This window comes from Nerophis ophidion, linkage group LG03 (assembly GCF_033978795.1).
Source record: "Nerophis ophidion isolate RoL-2023_Sa linkage group LG03, RoL_Noph_v1.0, whole genome shotgun sequence".
In the NCBI taxonomy this organism is placed as follows: domain Eukaryota; kingdom Metazoa; phylum Chordata; class Actinopteri; order Syngnathiformes; family Syngnathidae; genus Nerophis; species Nerophis ophidion.
Genome location: NC_084613.1, coordinates 3,095,959 through 3,115,855, shown reverse-complemented (window position 1 = coordinate 3,115,855; position 19,897 = coordinate 3,095,959). Strand labels below are relative to the sequence as shown.

Genomic DNA, 19,897 nt, shown 5'->3' with positions numbered 1-19,897 from the left:
TTCTAATAGTCATCATTGTCACTGTCACCGACGTCCCATTGGGTGTGAGTTTTTCCTTGCCCTTATGTGGGCTCTACCGAGGATGTCGTTGTGGTTTGTGCTGCCCTTTGAGACACTAGTGATTTAGGGCTGTATAAATAAACATTGATTGATTGAGAAAAGGGTGGAATGCCATCTCCGGGTTGGGGAGGAGACCCTGCCCCAAATGGAGGAGTTCAAGTACCTAGGAGTCTTGTTCACGAGTGAGGGAAGACTGGATGGTGAGATGGACAGGCGGATCGGTGCGGCGTCTTCAGTAGTGCAGACGTTGTACCGATCCGTTGTGGTGAAAAAGGAGCTGAGCCGGAAGGCAAAGCTCTCAATTTACCGGTCGATCTACGTTCCCATCCTCACCTATGGTCATGAGCTTTGGGTCATGACCGAAAGGATAAGATCACGGGTACAAGCGGCCCAAATGAGTTTCCTCCGCCGGGTGGCGGGTCTCTCCCTTAGAGATAGGGTGAGAAGCTCTTTCGTCCGGGAGGAACTCAAAGTAAAGCCGCTGCTCCTCCACATGGAGAGGAGCTAGATGAGGTGGTTCGAGCATCTGGTCAGGATGCCACCCGAACGCCTCCCTAGGGAGGTGTTTAGGGCACGTCCAACCGGTAGGAGGCCACGGGGAAGACCCAGGACACGTTGGGAAGACTATGTCTCCCGGCTGGCCTGGGAACGCCTCGGGATCCCCCGGGAAGAGCTAGACGAAGTGGCTGGGGAGAGGGAAGTCCGGGCTTCCCTGCTTAGGCTGTTGCCCCCGCGACCCGACCTCGGATAAGCGGAAGAAGATGGATGGATGATTGAGAATAATTGTTGTATCTTCTTGGGTAGCAGATTATAGTTTGCTTTGTGTATAATTTTAGCTGTTTGCAAATTCATTATGTCATGGAATTTCAGTATCTTTGAATCAATAAATAAAGGATTTGTATGTTCTCTACATGTACATAGCTGATTAAAAAAAACAATATTTAAGTGGGCCAAGTCACTTACCTTCAAAAATAATCTCATAAAAATGACGACTGTCACTTGATTATAATAATAAGACATTGAAATTGTTATGTCAGGTTTGAGACAGATTCCACTCAATGCTCATGGTTGTTGTTAACTTTGCTCACACACATGAAAAATTAGAGGGAACATTGTTGGTGACACATGCAGAAAAGGTGCAATTTGGAAGCAGAGTTTTGTCAGGCAAGGTGTAATAATTCCCTGGGACTGAGTGCGATATATTGTACCGGGTTTTCCCGTGTGTGTGTGCTTGCTTACCTGGCACAAGAAGACTGTTATTGGCTCTCCAGCCTTCCTAGCAAACCTTCACTTCTCATATTTTTCTCCTTTATGGATTGCAGGGGAAACATGTAATTGCTTCCCGCATTTTTTTTTTGCAAGTAGCGCATCACAACAGGGCATGTATACAAAGTAAGTGCTCGGCAAACACTCTTCAATTAAAATAAATGTATAAAGAGGCAAGCCCTGGATGGATGAGGTCCGACGGAGTTCCTTAAGGCTCTGGTTGACAAGACTCTGCAAGATCGTGTGGACACCGGGGGGCGTACCTCTGGATTGGCAGACCGGGGTGGTGGTTCCTCTCTTTAAGAAGGGGAACCGGGATCACACTCCTCAGCCTTCCCGGTAAGGTTTATTCAGGTGTCCTGGAGAGGAGGCTGCGCCGGATAGTCTAACCTCGGATTCGGGAGGAACAGTGTTGTTTTCGTCCTGGTGGTGGAACTGTGGACCAGCTCTATACTCTGGGCAGGGTCCTTGAGGGTGCATGGGAGTTTGCCCAACCAGTCTACATGTGCTTTGTGGACTTGGAGAAGTCATTCGACCGTGGGGAGTGCTCAGAGAGTATGGGGTATCGGACTGTCTGATTGTGGCGGTCAGTGTCAGAGCTTGGTCCGTATCGCGTTTCCAGTGAGGGTTGGACTCCGCCGAGGCTGCCCTTTGTCACCCATTCTGTTCAGAACTTTTATGGACAGAATTTTCTAGGCGCAGTCAGGGCGTTGAGGGGTTCTTGTTTGGTGGCTGCAGGATTAGGTCTCTGCTTTTTGCAGATGATGTGGTCCTGATGGCTTCATCTGGCCAAGATCTTCAGCTCTCACTGGATCGGTTCGCAGCCGAGTGTGAAGCGACCGGAATGAGAATCAGCACCTCCAAGTCCGAGTCCATGGTTCTCTCCCGGAAAAGGGTGGAGTGCCATCTCCGGGTTGGGGAGGAGACCCTGCCCCAAGTGGAGAAGTTCAAGTACCTCGGAGTCTTGTTCACGAGTGGGGGAAGAGTCGATCGTGAGATGGACAGGCGGATTGGTACGGCGTCTTCATTAATGCGGATGCTGTATCTATCCGTTGTGGTGAAGAAGGAGTTGGGCCGGAAGGCAAAGTTCTCAATTTAACGGTCAATCTACGTTCCCATCCTCACCTATGGTCATGAGCTTTGGATCATGACCGAAAGGACAAGATCACGGGTACAAGCGGCCCAAATGAGTTTTCTCCGCCGGGTGGTGGGTCTCTCCCTTAGAGATAGGGTTTATTTAGTTTAGTTTATTAAGGATCCCCATTAGTCTACACCGCAGTGGAGACTATTCTTCCTGGGGTTCAGGCAAAAAACAACCACAGAACAAACGATTAAAATGCAGTACAACATGATCCATTAATAAATTGTCATAATACAAAAATAGCAACAACAAAGAACCAAAAAATACTAATAAATGTTGTTACATAATAATTTTCATACCAAAGATAAAAATAGCAATATAAAAATAGATATACTGTATACATTTTTGCAAAAATAAAACAAAGAACCAATGGCCTAAAATATACACATTAGTGTACCAAAGACAAACAATAATTGACGAAAAAGTATCATCCATCCATTTTCTGCTGCTTATCCCATAATCAATAAAATACTCAATAGTCAATAAAAACTGTCATGACATTAGGTACAATCTACAATAATCTCTTTACGCAATACTTCTCCTTTTAGTCTATTCTTAAAGCCCACTATGCTGGTGATTGATAGCAGATATTGTGGAAGTCTATTCCAGTAAGTGATTGCCCGATACATTACAGTCTTTTTCAAAACATCACTTTTGGGTTTAAGACGGGTGAGAGCACCTCTTTGGGCTAGCCTGGTACCGTAGTTGTGTCACTGGCAAGCAAGAGCTGAGAATACAGATATGAGGGTTTATGGTATGTATAGATGTTTTTGTAAAAATAGAATCAAACTACAAGCCAGTCTTTCAGCAACTTTCATCCATGACAATTCATGATGCATGATCTCAATGCCAGTCCTAAATGAGCAATGGAGAGCTAGTCTGGCAGCTCTGTTTTGGGTAAGCTGGATTTTATTTAGGGTGAGAAGCTCTGCCATCTGGGAGGAACTCAAAGTAAAGCCGCTGTTCCTCCACATGAAGAGGAGCCAGATGAGGTGGTTCAGGCATCTGGTCAGGATGCCACCCGAACACCTCCCCAGACGGCCATGGAGAAGACCCAGGACACGTTGTATGTCTCCCGGCTGGCCTGGGAATGTCTCGGGATCCCCCGGGAGGAGCTGGACGATGTGGCTGGGGAGAGGGAAGTCTGGGCTTCCCTGTTTAGGCTGCTGCCCCCGCGACCTGACTTCTTATAAGCCGAACAAGATAGATATAATGAGGAAGTGCAGTGTCGCTTAGCTGCAGTTTCAAACTGCTACGTAACATGGCGCCCTGTAGTCACGTGAGAGCCTTTTGAGCAATCATTGGGAACCCGGCTCTGAGTACCAATCCACAATGAAAACCTTGTCAGTCCGGTTTATAATTGTGTGTGTATTTAACGTTTATTGTGCACACAGGTGTTGCCACTGGAGAGAGAGAACTTGACGGCAGACGGCCAGCCCAGCCCGACATGTGCCGTGGGCGACCTGTGCTACGGCTGGTTGAAAATCCCACCGCGGTGCATGCTGGAACATCCAGACGCAGAGAGAACCCTCAACCACCTGATCTCTGGCTTTGAGAACTTTGAAAGAAAGATTAACTACACTTTTCAGAACAAGGCTTACCTCCTCCAAGCCTTCACCCATGCTTCCTACCATTACAACACCATCACAGGTAAAAGTGCGGCATCGGTGTTTAACCTCCAACACGCAATCACGCTGACATGTTTAGATTTGAGCCTTGATGGATGATGTACATATGGATCCTATTTACTTTTCAGATTGTTACCAACGATTGGAGTTCCTCGGAGATGCAATTCTTGACTACCTCATTACAAAGCACCTTTATGAAGACCCCCGGCAGCACTCCCCCGGTGTGTTGACTGACCTGCGCTCGGCACTTGTCAACAACACCATCTTTGCCTCTCTGGCCGTCAAGTATGACTACCACAAGTACTTCAAAGCCATCTCGCCTGAACTGTTCCACGTTATTGATGACTTTGTGCAGTTCCAACTTGAAAAGAATGAGATGCAAGGCATGGACTCCGAGGTAGGTGCAACTTCTTGGTCTACAGCCTGAAGGTATTATGATCTTATATGAGCTATTGCATTTAATAGAATCATTTGATCATAATGTCAAGTCTTTGCCAGTTCTACTACAGCTCACCATCTTCTATTTTAGAGCACATCATAATAATCCCCTCAATTCCCCCCAAAACTGGATTAACTGGCTGGAATATAAAGACAATATAACATACCTTATTTCCTTGAATTGCCGCCGGGGCGCTAATTAATTTAAAACCTCTTCTCACGCCGGCGCTTACCAAAGGCATGCGGTAAATCTAGGCCTGCGCTTATAAATTTAAGTGTGATGTAAGGATACCATCATGAAAAGCACATTTAATAAAAAAAACGTTATTATGGTCTTACCTTTACTTATAAATGAAGTCCATGCGCAGCTCCTTCTGATCAAAAGCATCAATAACTTGTTTATAGAAGTCTTCCTTATCTTTCTTCAGTTTTAAAAGTCTCTCTGTCTCAATGGAGATCTTCCTGTATTACCTCCTGCTTCGATTGAAAGTCCAGTTTAGAAAACCGTTTCATTTTAGATATGTAATCCTCCATGTTAAAAGTGCAAGCGAGAGGAAAAAATAAACGAACGCTGCTCACTCTTGCTGCTTGTTGTCACTTCTTCTGCAGCCGAGTAGTCGCAAGAAGGATCACTAGCGCCCTCTACCACCAGGAGGCGGGAGTCATTTAATGACTCATATTTGACACACGCAGCTACGGTATATTAATAAAACGTAGCTGCTTACTGTTCTTTTTAGCATATTCAATAGCTTGGACCTTAAATCCTACTGAATAGCTCCTAATCTTCTTCCCTTTATGCGATTTCAAATGATTGAAATCAGCCTCCTCCCTTTTGAAAATGATGACAGGTGAAGTGTCACTCGTGACGTGACGAGTTTGACCCGGCGGAAATTCTAGACATGCGCTAATAAAAATATTTTGCGAAACTAGTTTGACCCGGCAGTAATTCTAGGCAGGCGCATACTATATACCCGGCGGCAATTCAAGGAAATACGGTACATTCATAAATGTGGATGCATATGCAAAAGTGCAATATCATCATCGGCGGTCACTCAAACGGGTATGACGATCCTCCTGGTCGGGGTGTATCCCTTTTATGAAGGATGCCTGTGCATGACTTAGTTTAACGTGGGGAGACTGGTGCACAGACAGTCACCACACCATCCTTGACAGAATCGGGTCAGGGTCCAGTGATATGGAGTCCAAGACGCCTGGGGACCCTTTTCTGCTGCAGCCTTCTTCTGCCATCGCAGCCGTTGTGGTAGTTCTTAAAATCTACCGTCTTCCGCCTGCTCCGCCGGAAAAGTGCAATATATTTATCTGTACAGTAATCTATTTATTTATATCTGCACCTTTACTGATGTTTTATCCTGCACTACCATGAGCCAATGCAACAAAATGTTGTTTGTTCATATCTGTACTGTAAAGTTCAAATTTCAATGACAAAAGAACGGAAGTCTAAGTCTAATGTCAACTCTTTGCCAGTTCTACAGCTCGCCGTCTTCCATTTTAATGACATCTTAAATGTATAAATTTAGTCTGCAAGACTTACATTCTTAATAAAACTGTAGAGGAGCGATCGCAAACATATGTCTCTTAAGCGTGTGCGCATGTTTTAAAAAAAAAAACTTTTGTCAGACCTATGCACACACACACACACACACACACACACACACACACTCTGTGCGTTTGCGCAGACAAATTTGAACTCTAGAGGAGCAATTGCAAAGAGTTCTCTATGTTGCAGATGTTTTTCACTTCTGTCACACCAATCCCCGACACGTGCACTGTGTATCTGCACACTTGGATTGTTATTGTAGAGGAGCGATTGCAAACAGTTGCCTGTGTTAAGCGCGTGCATGTGTTTTTCACTTTTGTCAGACCAATCCCCAAGCGCACAACACATACTGTACACACTGTGCATGTGCTAACCTGGATTATAGCTGTGAAGGAGGGATCGCAAACAGTTGTCTATTATGCATGTGCATACGTGAATGTGTTTTTTCTTTAGTCAGACCAACCCCCAAACACACAATGACACCTACACGCTGCATTTGCACACCTGAAATATAACTGTAGGGGAGCGATTGCAAACTGTTGCCTGTGTTACGTGCGTGCATGTGTTTTTCACTTTTGTCAGAACGACCCCCCAGCAAACACACACACGCACTGTGCATGTGCAAACCTGGATTATAGCTGTGGAGGAGGGATCGCAAACAGTTGTCTATTATGCATGTGCATACGTGAATGTGTTTTTTTCTTTAGTCAGACCAACCCCCACACAATGACACCTACACGCTGCATTTGCACACCTGAAATATAACTGTAGGGGAGCGATTGCAAACAGTTGCCTGTGTTACGTGCGTGCATGTGTTTTTCACTTTTGTCAGAACGACCCCCCAGCAAACACACACACGCACTGTGCATGTGCAAACCTGGATTATAGCTGTGGAGGAGGGATCGCAAACAGTTGTCTATTATGCATGTGCATGCCTGAATGTGTTTTTTTCTTTAGTCAGACCAAACACACAATGACACCTACACGCTCCATTTGCACACCTGAAATATAACTGTAGGGGAGCGATTGCAAACAGTTGCCTGTGTTACGTGCGTGCATGTGTTTTTCATTTTTGCCAGACCGATCCCCCAGCACACACACACACACACACTAACACACACACATTGTGCGTGTGCAAACCTGGATTATAGCTGTGGAGGAGAGATCGCAAACAGTTGTCTATTATGCATGTGCATGCCTGAATGTGTTTTTTTCTTTAGTCAGACCAACCCCCAAACACACAATGACACCTACACGCTGCCTTTGCACACCTGAAATATAACTGTAGGGGAGCGATTGCAAACAGTTGCCTGTGTTACGTGCGTGCATGTGTTTTTCACTTTTGTCAGAACGATCCCCCAGTACACACACACACTAACACACATACACACATACACACACACACATTGTGCATGTGCAAACCTGGATTATAGCTGTGGAGGAGAGATCGCAAACAGTTGTCTATTATGCATGTGCATGCCTGAATGTGTTTTTTTCTTTAGTCAGACCAACCCCCAAACACACAATGACACCTACACGCTGCATCTGCACACCTGAAATATAACTGTGGGGGAGCGATTGCAAACAGTTGCCTGTGTTACATGCGTGCATGTGTTTTTCATTTTTGTCAGACCGATCCCCCAGCACACACACACACACACACACATTGTGCATGTGCAAACCTGGATTTTAGCTGTGGAGGAGGGATCGCAAACAGTTGTCTATTATGCATGTGCATGCCTGAATGTGTTTTTTTCTTTAGTCAGACCAAACACACAATGACACCTACACGCTCCATTTGCACACCTGAAATATAACTGTAGGGGAGCGATTGCAAACAGTTGCCTGTGTTACGTGCGTGCATGTGTTTTTCATTTTTGTCAGACCGATCCCCCAGCACACACACACACACACTAACACACATACACACACACACACATTGTGCATGTGCAAACCTGGATTATAGCTGTGGAGGAGGGATCGCAAACAGTTGTCTATTATGCATGTGCATACGTGAATGTGTTTTTGTCTTTAGTCAGACCAACCCCCAAACACACAATGACACCTACACGCTGCATTTGCACACCTGAAATATAACTGTAGGGGAGCGATTGCAAACAGTTGCCTGTGTTACGTGCGTGCATTTGTTTTTCACTTTTGTCAGACCGATCCCCCAGCACACACACACACACACACACATACACGCACACACATTGTGCATGTGCAAACCTGGATTTTAGCTGTGGAGGAGGGATCGCAAACAGTTGTCTATTATGCATGTGCATGCCTGAATGTGTTTTTTTCTTTAGTCAGACCAAACACACAATGACACCTACACGCTCCATTTGCACACCTGAAATATAACTGTAGGGGAGCGATTGCAAACAGTTGCCTGTGTTACGTGCGTGCATGTGTTTTTCATTTTTGTCAGACCGATCCCCCAGCACACACACACACACACTAACACACATACACACACACACATTGTGCATGTGCAAACCTGGATTATAACTGTGGAGGAGGGATCGCAAACAGTTGACTATTATGCATGTGCATACGTGAATGTGTTTTTTTCTTTAGTCAGACCAACCCCCAAACACACAATGACACCTACACGCTGCCTTTGCACACCTGAAATATAACTGTAGGGGAGCGATTGCAAACAGTTGTCTCCATTGCAGGTGTGCGAGTGTTTGTAAACTAGTACAAACCCTGTGGCCCCTAAAATGTAGTCAGGGTCGATTGAACAAAACTGGTGTAAATCACTTTGTTAGCTCCTTGTTGTTCAGTTTACATTGGGTACATTTGCACAATTACCTTGTCACAACGTGACTTTACAGCTGTGTGTGTTTGCTATTAGCTGCGGCGCTCTGAAGAAGACGAGGAGAAGGAGGAGGACATTGAAGTCCCAAAAGCTATGGGGGACATCTTTGAGTCGCTAGCTGGAGCTATCTACATGGACAGCGGGATGTCATTAGAGATGGTGTGGCAAGTGTATTATCCCATGATGAGGCCACTAATAGGTGAGGAAATGTTCTTCATCATTGTGTCAATGGTTTTCTGACACTTGTGTGATTTTAGAACAGAACGTGTGAGGCTTTATATCAAGCAAATTGTATTTATTCAACTCTGCATTGTCAACAGAGAAATTTTCTGCAAATGTGCCTCGTTCTCCTGTGAGGGAGTTGCTTGAAATGGAACCGGAAACTGCCAAATTCAGGTAAGGGAACTTTTTTTTTTAATGTTTTACATTTGTATGTTTTCATATATAACACAGCTTCATACATTACTGGCCAGAATATTTTGGACCTTTATATTTAAAGATAGATAGATAGTACTTTATTGATTCCTTCAGGAGAGTTCCCTCAAGAAAATTACAATTCCAACCACAGTGTACAGAATTGAGATTGAATTTGAAAGGTAGAAAGTAAATAATGGAGGTGTTAATGGAAACAAAATATAAACATTTTCCAAATGAGTTGGGAAATTGTGTTATATGTAATTATAAACGGATTACATCCATCCATCCATTTCCTACCGCTAATTCCCTTCGGGGTCGCGGGGGGCGCTAGTGCCTATCTCTGCTACAATCGGGCAGAAGGCGGGGTACACCCTGGACAAGTCGCCACCTCATCACAGGGCCAACACAGATAGACAGACAACATTCACACTCACATTCACACACTAAGGACCATTTAGTGTTGCCAATCAACCTATCCCCAGGTGCATGTCTTTGGAGGGGGGAGGGGCCTATTTCCAGGTGCATGTCTTTGGAGGTGGGAGGGGCCTATCCCCAGGTGCATGTCTTTGGAGGTGGGAGGAAGCCGGAGTACACGGAAGAAACAGAATACAATGATTTGCAAATCCTTTTCAACCCATATTCAGTTGAATATGCTACAAAGACAACATATTTGATGTTCAAACTGATTAAAAAATATTTATTTGCAAATAATCATTAACTTTAGAATTTGATGCCAGCAACACGTGACAAAGAAGTTGGGAAAGGTGGCAAAAAATACTGATAAAATTGAGGAATGCTCATCAAACACTTATTTGGAACATCCCACAGGTGTGCAGGCTAATTGGGAACAGGTGGGTGCCATGATTGGCTATAAAAACAGCTTCCCAAAAAATGCTCAGTCTTTCACAAGAAAGGATGGGGCGAGGTACACCCCTTTGTCCACAACTGTGTGAGCAAATAGTCAAACAGTTTAAGAACAACCTTTCTCAAAGTGACATTGCAAGAAATTTAGGGATTTCAACATCTACGCTCCATAATATCATCAAAAGGTTCAGAGAATCTGTAGAAATCACTCCACGTAAGCGGCATGGCTGGAAACCAACATTGAATGAGCGTGACCTTCCATCCCTCAGACGGCACTGTATCAAAAACCGCAATCCATCTCTAAAGGATATCACCACATGGGCTCAGGAACACTTCAGAAAACCGCTGTCACTAAATACAGTTGGTCGCTACATCTGTAAGTGCAAGTTAAAGCTCTACTATGCAAAGCGAAAGCCATTTATCAACAACATCCAGAAACGCCGCCGGCTTCTCTGGGCCCGAGATCTTCTAAGATGGACTGATGCAAAGTGGAAAAGTGTTCTGTGGTCTGACGAGTCCACATTTCAAATTGTTTTTGGAAATATTCGACATCGTGTCATCCAGACCAAAGGGGAAGCGAACCATCCAGACTGTTATCGACGCAAAGTTGAAAAGCCAGCATGTGTGATGGTATGGGGGTGCCTTAGTGCCCAAGGCATGGGTAACTTACACATCTGTGAAGGCACCATTAATGCTGAAAGGTACGTACAGGTTTTGGAACAACATATGCTGCCATCTAAGCGCCGTCTTTTTTATGGACGCCCCTGCTTTTTTCAGCAAGACAATGTCAAGCCACGTGTTACAACAGCGTGGTTTTGTAGTAAAAGAGGCGGGTACTTTCCTGGCCCGCCTGCAGTCCCGACCTGTCTCCCATCAAAAATGTGTGGCGCGTTATGAAGCGTAAAATAGGACAGCGGAGACCCCGGACTGTTGAAGGACTGAAGCTCTACATAAAACAAGAATGGGAAAGAATTCCACTTTCAAAGCTTCAACAATTAGTTTCCTCAGTTCCCAAACGTTTGAGTGTTGTTAAAAGAAAAGGTGATGTAACACAGTGGTGAACATGCCCTTTCCCAACTACTTTGGCATGTGTTGCAGCCTTGAAATTCGAAGTTATTATTTGCAAAAAAAATATAAAGTTTATGAGTTTGAACATCAAATATGTTGTCTTTGTAGCATATTCAACTGAATATGGGTTGAAAAGGATTTGCAAATCATTGTATTCTGTACGAAGGTCCTGCAGTCCTGGGTTCAAATCCAGGCTCGGGATCTTTCTGTGTGGAGTTTGCATGTTCTCCCCGTGAATGCGTGGGTTCCCTCCGGGTACTCCGGCTTCCTCCCACTTCCAAAAACATGCACCTGGGGATAGGTTGATTGGCAACACTAAATGGTCCCTAGTGTGTGAATGTGAGTGTGAATGTTGTCTGTCTATCTGTGTTGGCCCTGCGATGAGGTAGCGACTTGTCCAGGGTGTACCCCGGCTTCCGCCCGATTGAAGCTGAGATAGGCGCCAGCGCCCCCCGCGACCCCGAAAGGGAATAAGCGGTAGAAAATGGATGGATGGATGTATTCTGTTTATATTTACATCGAACACAATTTCCCAACTCATATGGAAACGGGGTTTGTACAAATATACATTGTTTTCCATTTGAGAATTGAATTTATTAGAGAATGTTCTGCTTATGTTGCCCAAATAAGACGCAGCGTGACTTTAAAACGTAGGCACGTTCCAAATCATGGTTATGGCACAGCGTTACGTTTTTCTGTTCCTTTTTCCATGTCCTAGCATGTAATCTGGAAGCAAATTGTGCATGGTGGTCCAATATTTGTGCTGAACAAAAGTGTTCTTTGTCCGCAGCCCTGCTGAAAGAACGTACGACGGAAAAGTGCGGGTGACGGTGGAGGTCGTCGGGAAGGGCAAGTTCAAAGGAGTGGGCCGCAGCTACCGCATCGCCAAGTCAGCAGCAGCCCGACGAGCTCTGCGCAGCCTCAAAGCCAATCAACCTCAGGTCCAAAACAACTGAGCTCCTCTCAGCATTAAGCACCTACACTATTGACGCTTGCGGAGAAAAAGCAGTATTTGCTTCCCAGCACAACACGAGGCAGACGGCGAGCACCGCGTGTGGAAACCTACGTACAATAGCTCTTTTTCTTTTTGCGCAAACACAATCTCCCTCTTTCTCGTGTCAACTCATCACTAGTGCTTTTTACTACACTGAGCAAGTGTTCAAAAGGTCAGGTGGCAATGTCTGTCCCGGGTTTTTCCCTGTTAGCCTCTTCAGTGGACGACGCGCGCCTCGTCACATTGTCTCGTTAAAGTACGTAGAAAGGACAATTCAACACTTTACTCCTCATCTTCTGCACTAATGCCAGTCAGTTTTTACATGTTGGAAAACATGCTCGAAGCAGATATGGCTAACACGCACACACACACACACACTCACTCTAGGGCAGGGGTGTCCAAAGTGCGGCCTGGGGGCCATTTGCGGCCCTCAGCTAATCGTTTACCGGCCTGCCACACATTCTGCAAAAATTGCAAAATTGAGAGTATTGCAAAAATAAAATAAAAACATATAAGAAAAAAAGGGGGGAATGAGGTGAAATCTAATGAGAAAAAGTGGCAGGCAGGTTTTTTTTCCCTTTTGTCTTTATTTTCTTTTTTTTCATTGCTCAAAAAAAAAGGGAAAAAAATCTATGTTATAATGAATTATTACTTAAAAATGATCACTTTAAAATGTTTTATGTGGAAAAAATATTGCATACGTTGTGTGGTTGCCATATAAAAATGTCAACAAAAGAGCAAAAGACAAACAAAATAATAGTTCAAACTTAAAATCGACAGATATATCGGAAGTTGATTTTGAAATTTAAGTGTTAAAAGAAAAAAAACCAATAAAAATGTATTACTTTATGAGTAGGGAACCTTTCGGATCTCAAATATATTTAGTAGGATTTTATTTAACTTTTCACTGTGATTACTAAAAAATAATTAATTAAAATTAATGGTGTCCTGCATTATTGATCTTTGAGGGCTTTAATTGCTAAATAAAGAAACTCTCTTTAAGGAATCAATAAAGTACTATCTATCTAAATCCTGCATATTTCAGTTTTACTATAAAAAACAAAATTGTCTTTGACATAAAAGGCATAAAACCTTATTTGTTTTACTTTATATCAACCTCAAGTTGATATAGAGATTTACTGTAAGCATTAAATAAAAAATCATAGTAATAATTGGACTTATTTTTAACATTTTAGTGACTGAGACCCTCTGTGCTCCCCAGGAGCCCTAAGGATTAAAAAAAATACATATATTTTGTTATGGTTTGAAAATGAAAAATATCAAAATGGCCCCCGCATGCCTAAATTTTAGCCCTCTGTGGAAAAAGTTTGGACACCCCTGCTCTACTGTGTTGCTGTTAGAAGTCTTGAAATTGTATCTGAATCATTCTTGCACTTGTAGTCTATTACCGTCTGTAATTAATGAGAATAGTGTGGTCACCTTGACAACCAAAATCCTACAGATTGCAAAGTATATGAATATATATATGAAAATATCACATTTTATTGTCGGCCTCAAACGTGAGGTCTCACTCCTACACCCGGCAAAAACGGATAGGATAGGAAAAGATTCCCAACAAGTGTCATTTAAAGCAGCACCTGAGGTTGCATGTTCCTGTATTTGTATAAACTTTGTCAACTGGATTGCTTCCTTCCTTCCGCAAGTGTTTTTTTATTCTCTCGGCGTATGTTGAAGTGTAGCACAGCGAGAGGATACGTGATGGCCTCTCCTCAGTGATCAGTGAGTCAATATCGCGCTTTAGAAGTCTTTTTCCATAAAGCAAACATTTCAGTTTTGATACGAGAGAAAGTCCGTGACTGCTGCCGACTTTTCCACAGATAGGATGAGACATAATAGTGTGAGATAGGTCTCTTTAGTACAAACACGCTCCTGTTCTCTCCAGCAACTCAAACGCCACGTTTCCATGCACACAATGCAGTTGAAGTACAAACACAGTCCAAGTAAGGACCATTCCACCCAAGTGGGGCCATTTGCTAGCAGTGCAAAGCAAACATTTCAACATGGACGCCACTAATTGAAATAAGAGGATATTATCAATGCTATGGATCGCACTATTTGTACAACCGACACACACTTTTGTTGTAGCTTACCTTATTTCCTTGGCGCTAATTAATTTAAAACCTCTTCTCACTACGGCGCTTACCAAAGGCATGGGGTAAATTTAGGCTTGGCTTATAAATTTGAGTGTGATGTAAGGATACCATCATGAAAAGCACATTTAATTAAAAAAAAAAACGTTATTATGGTCTTACCTTTACTTATAAATGAAGTCCATGCGCAGCTCCTTCTGATCAAAAGCATCGATAACTTGTTTATAGAAGTCTTCCTTATCTTTCTTCAGTTTTAAAAGTCTCGATGGAGATCTTCCTTTATTACCTCCTTAATCGATTGAAAGTCCAGTTTAGAAAGCGGTTTTATTTTAGATATGTAATCCTCCATGTTAAAAGTGCAAACGAGAGGAAAAAATAAACGATCGCTGCTCACTCTTGCTGCTTGTTGTCACTTCTTCTGCAGCCGAGTAGTTGCAAGAAGGATCACTAGCGCCCTCTACCACCAGGAGGCGGGAGTCATTTAATGACTCATATTTGACAAACATAGCTGCTTACTGTTCTTTTTAGCATATTCAATAGCTTGGACCTTAAATCCTACTGAATAGCTCTTAATCTTCTTCCCTTTATGCGATTTCAAATGATTGAAATCAGCCTCCTCCATTTTGAAAATGATGACAGGTGAAGTGTCACTCGTGACGTGACGAGTTTGACCCGGCGGAAATTCTAGGCATATGCTAATTATTTGGCGAAACGAGTTTGACCCGGCAGTAATTCTAGGCAGGTTCATACTATATACCTGGCGGCAATTCAAGGAAATACGGTAGTTCCGCTTGCCGTGGTTGTGAAAGTAGTGCGTATTAGGTGATTCTATCAAGTCAACAATGATGTCAACCAGCTCAAGAAATAGCTCAACCGTAAGCTTGGTGAAGCAGCCCAAAATGATCATTTTCATCTATGCAACATTTACAGTGTTTCTCATTATAAAGACTTCAATTAAGCATCTGCGCGTGTGAAAGTTGACAGAGCAGTGGTTAGTGACTCTGTCTTGTGATACTTCCACTCCCATTTACAGACCAATCATCAATAAATTATTGATTTAACAGCAATTTGTTATACCGTATTTCCTTGAATTGCCGCCGGGTATATAGTATGCACCTGCCTAGAATTTCCACCGGGTCAAACTCGTCACGTCACGAGTGACACTTAACCTGTCATCATTTTCAAAATGGAGGAGGCTGATTTCAATCATTTGAAATCGCATAAAGGGAAGAAGATTAAGAGCTATTCAGTAGGATTCAAGGTCCAAGCTATTGAATATGCTAAAAAGAACAGTAAGCAGCTATGTTTTATTAATATACCGTAGCTGCGTGTGTCAAATATGAGTCATTTAATGACTCCCGCCTCCTGGTGGTAGAGGGCGCTAGTGATCCTTCTTGCGACTACTCGGCTGCAGAAGAAGTGACAACAAGCAGCAAGAGTGAGCAGCGATCCTTTATTTTTTCCTCTCGCTTGCACTTTTAACATGGAGGATTACATATCTAAAATAAAACGGTTTTCTAAACTCGAAGCAGGAGTTAATAAAAGAAAATCTCCATCAAGACAGAGAGACTTTTAAAACTGAAGAAAGATAAGGAAGACTTCTACAAACAAGTTATCGATGCGTTTGATCAGAAGGAGCTGCGCATGGACTTCATTTATAAGTAAAGGTAAGACCATAATAACTTTTTTTTATTAAATGTGCTTTTCATGATGGTATCCTTACATCACACTCAAATTTATCAGCGCAGGCCTAAATTTACCGCATGCCTTTGGTAAGCGGCGGAGTGAGTAGATGTTTTAAATTAACTAGCACCCCGGCAGCAATTCAAGGAAATACAGTTTATTGAAATGTGATGATACTGATAAACATGTCGGCGGAAATATTCTGCCTGCTTGTGGATGCAAACATGACTTCACTGCAATGTCGTGCGCATGGAAACGTGATAATTGAGGTTAAAGGTCATTCTGGTAAATAACGATATCAGTCTCCTACTTGATTTTAGTTCCGCTCACAACTTTGCGCTTTTTCTTGTAATTTATCTTCCCTTCATGTTGTCATTGTCTTTATTTTCACCTCAATACCTCAGTTAATTGCATGCGTTTCTCATCTTTTTTTGTTTGGTGCTATTTTTTTGTATGCTTGATCTTTTTTTGCACTGTAACGGTAATACCTCTTTTTTGTTGTTGTATGGAGTTCTTTTTGGTCCGCCATGGTCGTGGAGGAGAGTTGTGCTGTCCTCGCTTTCCATTCCACAGTCGAGCTTAAGCTAGGAAGTTGAGCAGATGAATTATTTTCTTGAAAGAAAATACAATTTGATGGGTTTGCAGCCTTGTGGAAGTAATCAGATTGCACTCATTATGATTATTATTATTACTGTTATTAATGTGACTCCAAGGGACAGACTGGAGTTTAGTTTCCTGTGTAAGTTCAAAGTCAAAAGTAAAACGCACGTGATACAAAAAACGTATGAATTGTAAACAAGACCTTGTGGGACAGAAATGACATGCTATCATGTAAATAAGATCAATAAAAAAAAATCATATTTAATTTGTCTGTTAGCAGATTAATGTATGGACAGCTGGGGTAGGTTCCAACTTCCCATGAGAAAATGGATGCATAGACCTGTTTATAGGACAGATGTCTTGGAGTTGCCGTTTTGTCCAAAATAAACATGTGATGTTAGGAGAAAGAGTGATCTTCCCTAATGACAATAAAGCAAACTTATTCACTCAGCAGACAAACATGATGAGGTTTTTACTTCCAAAGTGTTTCAGGTACTTTGCAGAGTTTTTACCACACTTTCATTTATTTGTGTTCGCTCCACAGGTGCCGTGTTGTCGGCGTCTGTTCTTGTCTTGCATAAGGATCGTGTATGATAGGCAAAAACTGTGCAGGTCCCCTTCAAGACTTTAATAGACACCAGAACATTTTCTGTTGGCGCACAAGTAAGTACTGTTTTATTCCAGAGTGACCAAAGTGCGGCTGGAAGGCTGTTTTGGACTATTTAGCTCATATTTACTGCACATTGGTGGTGGTATAGCTCAGTTGGTAGAGCGGCAGTGCCAGCAACTTGAGGGTTGCAGGTTCGAATCCCGCCATCCTAGTCACTGCCATTGTGTCCTTGGGCAAGACACTTTACCCACCTGCTCCCAGTTCCACACACACTGGTTTATATGTAAAAAAAATGAGATATTGCGTTTCACTAGAGAAAAAGCGCTATATAAATATAATTCACTCACTTCACATTGTGAAAATGAAATAATTTAGAAAATATCCTATTATGCTATTTGTCTTTAACTAACACGCACACACCATATAAATATATATATATATATATATGTATGTATATTGATCTGTCGTATTGTTTTATATAATAATTACATTTGTGACGCACTTTACACTTGTTAAAAATCTCAAAGTACTACAAACCCCGTTTCCATATGAGTTGGGAAATTGTGTTAGATGTAAATATAAACAGAATACAATGATTTGCAAATCCTTTTCAAGCCATATTCAGTTGAATATGCTACAAAGACAACATATTTGATGTTCAAACTCATAAACTTTTTTTTTTTTTGCAAATAATCATTAACTTTAGAATTTGATGCCAGCAACACTTGACAAAGAAGTTGGGAAAGGTGGCAATAAATACGGATAAAGTTGAGGAATGCTCATCAAACACTTATTGGGAACATCCCACAGGTGTGCAGGCTAATTGGGAACAGGTGGGTGCCATGATTGGGTATAAAAACAGCTTCCCACAAAAATGCTCAGTCTTTCACAAGAAAGGATGGGGCGAGGTACACCCCTTTGTCCACAACTGCGGGAGCAAATAGTCAAACAGTTTAAGAACAACCTTTCTCAAAGTGACATTGCAAGAAATTTAGGGATTTCAACATCTACGCTCCATAATATCATCAAAAGGTTCAGAGAATCTGGAGAAATCACTCCACGTAAGCGGCATGGCCGGAAACCAACATTGAATGACCGTGACCTTCCATCCCTCAGACGGCACTGTATCAAAAACCCACATCAATCTCTAAAGGATATCACCACATGGGCTCAGGAACACTTCAGAAAACCACTGTTACTAAATACAGTTGGTCGCTACATCTGTAAGTGCAAGTTAAAGCTCTACTATGCAAAGCGAAAGCCATTTATCAACAACATCCAGAAACGCCGCCGGCTTCTCTGGGCCCCAGATCATCTAAGATGGACTGATGTAAAGTGGAAAAGTGTTCTGTGGTCTGACGAGTCCACATTTTGAATTGTTTTTGGAAATATTCCACATCGTGTCATCCAGGACCAAAGGGGAAGGGAACCATCCAGACTGTTATCGACACAAAGTTGAAAAGCCAGCATGTGTGATGGTATGGGGGTGCATTAGTGCCCAAGGCATGGGTAACTTACACATCTGTGAAGGCACCATTAATGCTGAAAGGTACATACAGGTTTTGGAACAATATATGCTGCCATCTTTTTCATGGACGCCCCTGCTTATTTCAGCAAGACAATGCCAAGCCACATTCAGCACGTGTTACAACAGCGTGGCTTCGTTAAAAAAGAGTGCGGGTACTTTCCTGGCCCGCCTGCAGTCCAGACATGTCTCCCATGGAAAATGTGTGGCGCATTATGAAGCGTAAAATAGGACAGCGGAGACCCCGGACTGTTGAAGGACTGAAGCTCTACATAAAACAAGAATGGGAAAGAATTCCACTTTCAAAGCTTCAACAATTAGTTTCCTCAGTTCCCAAACCTTTATTGAGTGTTGTTAAAAGAAAAGGTGATGTAACACAGTGGTGAACATGCCCTTTCCCAACTACTTTGGCACGCGTTGCAGCCATGAAATTCTAAGTTAATTATTATGAGTTTGAACATTAAATATGTTGTCTTTGTAGCATATTCAACTGAATATGGGTTGAAAAGGATTTGCAAATCATTGTATTCTGTTTATATTTACATCTAACACAATTTCCCAACTCATATGGAAACAGGGTTTGTAGTTGAAAACTACACACACACACGCACCACCACACAGATAATAGTCAAAGTTGAATTACATGCTCTCCTAATTTCAGCCGGTGAAGAAGAGTATGAGTAAAATAAGAAACAAGTTGACGAGAGATGAAGCTCTTTAAAAAACATATTTACTAAGTTATAATGAATGAAAAGGGCGGTCCAGGGAAACAAACAAAAGGCGCGCACAAGGGGGAGAACAAACTTGGCTATGAACAAAAACTAGCAGAAAGGCTAACTGTGGACTATAAACAAAAACACTTACTGTGACAAGAAGGAACTATGACATGAGCAGAGTGAACAGAAGTAGACACAACTACAACGATAAGTATTAAAGACATTGACAGGTAGTGGTGACAATAATCCAGCGCTGACTGGAGGGGAAGGCAGCTTTAAATAGTAGCTGGCTGATTAACACCAGGTGTGGCCAGGTGCCAATCAGCCACAGCACTCAGGGAGACCAACAGGAAATGGACAAAATAAGAGCGCTGACAGGAAACATAGACAAACG

General features: G+C 42.6%; 1 protein-coding gene across 1 annotated transcript in view; it reads left to right on the top strand.

The window, feature by feature from the left end:
• Positions 1–13,901, top strand: part of dicer1 (dicer 1, ribonuclease type III) — an 81,748-nt gene extending 67,847 nt beyond the window's left edge. The window contains exons 26-30 of the mRNA XM_061893937.1: positions 3,862–4,117; positions 4,224–4,492; positions 8,952–9,114; positions 9,236–9,311; positions 12,055–13,901. Of these exons, the coding sequence (XP_061749921.1) occupies positions 3,862–4,117; positions 4,224–4,492; positions 8,952–9,114; positions 9,236–9,311; positions 12,055–12,220 (930 nt within the window). The 3' untranslated portion in view covers positions 12,221–13,901. The remainder of the gene's footprint in view (positions 1–3,861; positions 4,118–4,223; positions 4,493–8,951; positions 9,115–9,235; positions 9,312–12,054) is intronic.
• The last annotated feature ends 5,996 nt before the right edge of the window (positions 13,902–19,897 follow it).